Consider the following 4,621-nt stretch of genomic DNA (forward strand, 5'->3'; position numbering starts at 1 on the left):
AGGTGGAGCTTGGCGAGGTGGGCGGGGTCACTCGGAGGGTGACGTTGAAACCTGATGGCGGGTCGTTCAGCGATGGAGCGCAACACTCTGTAATCGTCACCATCAACAGGAAGTACGGGTTACTGCGGAAAAACAGACCTGGACTGTTCCACCTGTCTCTCCCGTCTCACCTGTTCAGATTGTCTCACATGTCTCTCCTGTCTCTCCTGTCTCTCTTGTCTCACCTGTCTGTCTCTCAGGTCTCTGTCCATGCAGGTGGACGAGGAGCACAGGAAGTCCGTCTCTTTGTTGCCGGGCGGACTTTCTCGTTTGTCCTTGTCCTCGTTCTTTATTGGTGGGCTTCCCTCAGAGGCGGTGTCTCGTCTGCCAATCAGATTACAAGAAGTGTCCAGGTGGTTCAGAGGCTGCATCCACCACCTGGTGGTGGGCGGAGTGTAAGTCTCACACAAGTGCGCGCACACACACACACACACACACACACACACACACACAGTTTTCTGTCCCTCTGATTGGCTAACTGTTTTGATTCCCTCAAGGCTCGCCGACCTATCAGGAGCTGTGAGGTATGAGGGGGTGGAGCTCGACAGCTGCGTATTGGAGGAGAGGGTCGGGGGGGTGGTGCTTCCTGATGACCAGGATGTAGAACCAACTCCTGACCCCGCCCACCCGCCTGTAGCCCCGCCCACACACCTGAGCGCCCTGACACCTGGAACACTAACGGTAATAAATATGTTCTTTATTGATTATTAATAATGGTAGCCAATATGTTCTTTATCAATTATTATTCATGGTATTCATAATTAAAAAAGAATATACTGATAATCAAAATGTTTGTTATTGATTATTAATGATGATAATCAGTATTTTCTTAACTGATTATTAATAACAGTTATCAATTTGTTCTTTACTAATTATTAATAATGGTTATCAATATGTTAATTATTGATTAACAGTAATGGTAATCAGTATAGCCATCATAGATTATTAACGATGGCAATCAATGTGTCTGTTAGCTTTAGCATTATTAATTATTAATAACCGTTATCAATATGCTCATTAATAATGGTGCTCAGTACAGTCATCATAGATTATTAATGATGACAATAAATGCATCTGATACTGTAATCATTATTGGGGATTGATCATTGTTATTGATTATAAGTCAGTATTTCTAGTTGGTAATGATTATTGATTAGTGATTATTGTTTATTGATCTGTGTGTGAAGCAATGTGTGTTGGAGGCGCAACCAACCTTCCTGACGTCAGCAGTTCAGTTCGGTTTGTCCAAACACAGTCACATGACCTTCATCATCGACCCCAAAGCCGTCCGGAGAAGGTGAGTCTCCATGACGACAGAGAGGGGCGGGGTTTGTTGATATGTTGGCGGTGCTGTGCTGAGATTCTGTCCTCTGTCCTCGTCCTCAGTGTGTCTCTCAGGTTGTGGGTTCGAAGCCGAGCGGTGGACGGGCTGATCATCCTCCTGTCCGACTCCAAACTGATGGACTTTATCGTCCTCAGACTGACGGCGGGCAGACTGATGATGTCAGCTGACCTGGGGAAAGGCCCCGCCTCCATTACCTCGTCTGTCACTGTTAACGACGGAGAGTGGCACGCTGTGAGTTCATCACCTGCAACACACATAAATACGCACACACACATGCAAGTCCCACCCTCGAACGCCACGTGCCATATTTCATATTATAGATCATATTTCATGCAGCTCCACGATGCACTGGGACATCCTGCTTATAGACCTCCACAGAAGGCTGGCTAATGCTAACACCACAGCGCAGTGACGACCCTTTAGACGGCTTCTGCATCTTTGGAAATGTCTCTGACACTGACAGCTGCCATTGTTAGTTTGGGCCGCGCTCTTGACTGGTTGTCGGCAGCTCCGATTCTGACGAGTTGACGTTCAGCTCGTTTGCCGTCACGTCTGTTTGAAGTTAGCTTTGAGTTTTTGTGGTAAAGGTCTAAAAGTTGAGTTTCTTTGTTTGGGTTGGTTGGTGTGAGCGCTATGCTGAGATCTGCTCTCTCCGTCAGGTGAGCGCTGACGTCAGCCGGCGAACGGCATCGCTGTCTGTCGACGGCTCGAGTCCAGACTCTGTGTCTGTGAAAGGAAACCAGCTGGACGTGGACAACCGACTCTACCTGGGAGGGCTGCCACATACGCTACCCACCAGGAGGATCAATGTACGTCATCTACCAATCACACCAGTCACTGTAACAACCAATCACACCACACACTCTTCTCCTGTAACAACCAATCACACCACACACTCTTCTCCTGTAACAACCAATCACACAACAGACTGTTCACCTGTAACAACCAATCACACGACAGACTTCTCACATGTGACCATACTGACTCATCCTGAGTAACAGAGCCAGATGTTTACCCCCTGTAACGTCTTGTTTCATGTCCCAGGTGAGCAGCAGTTTTCCAGGTTGTGTTCGCTCAGTCAGTCTGAACGGCGCAATGTTGGATCTGTCCGGCCCAGCCTCGCAGCACCATGTTACTTCCTGTTTCAACAGTGACCAGACAGGAAGTTACTTTAATGGCAGTGGATACGCCGCCCTCAGTGAGTCCGACAGACAGACAGACAGGCAGAGCATGTCATCACGTGTCATCGCGTGTCATCACGTGTCGTCATGGTGTTAATCTGTGTGTGTGCATGTGTGTGTGCTCAGTGCGTGACGGTTATAAGGTCGGTTCTGACGTGTCCGTGTCTCTGGAGTTTCAAACGAGCCAATCAGAGGCAGTGTTTCTAGGAATCAGCAGCGCAAAGGTGGACGCCATCGGACTGGAAATGATGGACGGACAGGTGAGTCACCTGTGTGTGTGTGTGTGTTTGTTTCATGTATGACATCATCACCTGTGCCCATCCTCAGGAGGAGGGGCAAGAGTGGGGGCGTCCCATTGGTCAGATGATGACCGTGTGTGACATCATGTATGACATCACTGCGTCCTCAGGTGGTGTTTAACGTGAATAATGGGGCGGGGCGAGTGTCGGTGCGTTCCATTGGTCAGATGTTGTGTGACAGAAGATGGCATCGCCTCCTGGCAAAGAAGACCAAACACCTGCTGAGTCTGACCATCGATGGGCGGAGCTTCACCACTGCCAACCCCTACCCACAATCTACTTCTGCCGAGACCAACAACCCCATTTACCTGGGGGGGTTCCCAGGTGAGATCCGACTCAGAGGGGTTAAAAAATAAACGTTATGACGGCTATTCGTCACTCAAATTGACCAGTCTGTCTCTCTGTTTGACGCCTTGTCCCCTTGTGTCCCTCTGTCTCAGTGGGGGTGAGACAAAACTGTCTGTCCACCAGTTCCAGGTTCAGAGGTTGTTTTAGAAACCTGCAGCTCATCAAGTCTCACCTGAGTGAAGCTCTGGACCTGAGCTCCGCCCACTTCCTGTTGGGTGTTACGCCTAACTCATGTCCTGCATCCGAGCCACGCCCAGCTGAGCTCTGATTGGTCCGCAGTCGGTGTGATGTCACAGATAAACTCTTGTTTCTCCTCCAATCAATAAACTCATCTGAAAACAGATCTGATGGTCCTGAGTCTGTTTTTGTCCTGTAACCTCAGGAGACAGGTTTACCACCGAAACCGCAGAATTCATTACCCAACTCTGACACGACTGACGTGACTATGAGTCAAGTCCAGTCGAGTTCAACAATTTAATCATTTTATTAATTTCGTGAGAGCCAACAGGAAGTGTTAAACCTGCCAACAGGAAGTGTTAAACCTGCCAACAGGAAGTGTTAAATCTGCCAACAGGAAGTGTTACACTGCATTTAATGTGCATGCTCACCAGAATCAGTAATCAGGTGATTTCAGGTCGATTCATCAGGTCTGAAACACATCTGACCGTCAGCTGACGATCAGCTGACTCAGTCAAAAAAACAGACCTGTCACTGTGATGAAATCACACAGGTGAATACATAGAAAGGTTAACCCTTTCATGCACAGAGTGCCGCTCAGCCTGCTGTAATGCCTTCCACAGATCCACACAAGGTGAACTCAGGTAAACTCAGGTGAACTCTGTGCTGCGTTCAGCCCCAACAAAATGTAGAAAAACGTTTATTTAACATCCTGTTGGGCATCGCAGGCGTACTGACTTTTAATTCTGCAGCGTTTGTTCTGTTTAATTCAAAGGAACTTTATTGGCCTCATTGGCCCTCAAAGTTATGTGTGTGTATGTGTTATATACACATATATGTGTGTGTGTGTAATGTATATGTAAGCAAATGTTAAAAAAAGGGGAGATCTTTCACACAGTGTAGTACTTCTTATGGCCACTAAGTGGCGCTGGAGACAACACAAAATGTAAGTCATCCTTGTCCACATCATGTGTTGACCAAACCATGTAAATTTCATGTAAATCAAAGGATAATTGTGTTAGTGGGTATACTTCCTGTTGCCAGTAGGTGGCGCAGTGAGATTCATAGTTAACTGACATGTTTATGTGTTCAGGACTGCAACCTTATCACACCCGAAACATTTTGGGCCAATCGGTTGATGCAAAGTGAAGTTACAACAACTTCCTGTTTGGTGGTGAAAACTGCATTGCCATGGTGTTCATTGAAAACATATGATCTTCACAAGGAGGCAT

General features: G+C 47.3%; 1 protein-coding gene across 1 annotated transcript in view; it reads left to right on the forward strand.

Moving 5' to 3' along the window:
• The window catches only part of LOC121948678 (laminin subunit alpha-1-like), a 30,556-nt gene extending 27,071 nt beyond the window's left edge, over nt 1-3,485 (forward strand). The window contains exons 38-47 of the mRNA XM_042494075.1: nt 1-112; nt 240-434; nt 537-720; nt 1,227-1,336; nt 1,426-1,615; nt 2,044-2,193; nt 2,429-2,582; nt 2,692-2,825; nt 2,975-3,188; nt 3,305-3,485. The exon at nt 1-112 is cut by the window's left edge and continues 37 nt beyond it. Of these exons, the coding sequence (XP_042350009.1) occupies nt 1-112; nt 240-434; nt 537-720; nt 1,227-1,336; nt 1,426-1,615; nt 2,044-2,193; nt 2,429-2,582; nt 2,692-2,825; nt 2,975-3,188; nt 3,305-3,480 (1,619 nt within the window). The 3' untranslated portion in view covers nt 3,481-3,485. The remainder of the gene's footprint in view (nt 113-239; nt 435-536; nt 721-1,226; nt 1,337-1,425; nt 1,616-2,043; nt 2,194-2,428; nt 2,583-2,691; nt 2,826-2,974; nt 3,189-3,304) is intronic.
• The last annotated feature ends 1,136 nt before the right edge of the window (nt 3,486-4,621 follow it).

The sequence above is a fragment of the Plectropomus leopardus genome, chromosome 10 (assembly GCF_008729295.1).
Source record: "Plectropomus leopardus isolate mb chromosome 10, YSFRI_Pleo_2.0, whole genome shotgun sequence".
Taxonomy (NCBI): Eukaryota; Metazoa; Chordata; class Actinopteri; order Perciformes; family Serranidae; genus Plectropomus; species Plectropomus leopardus.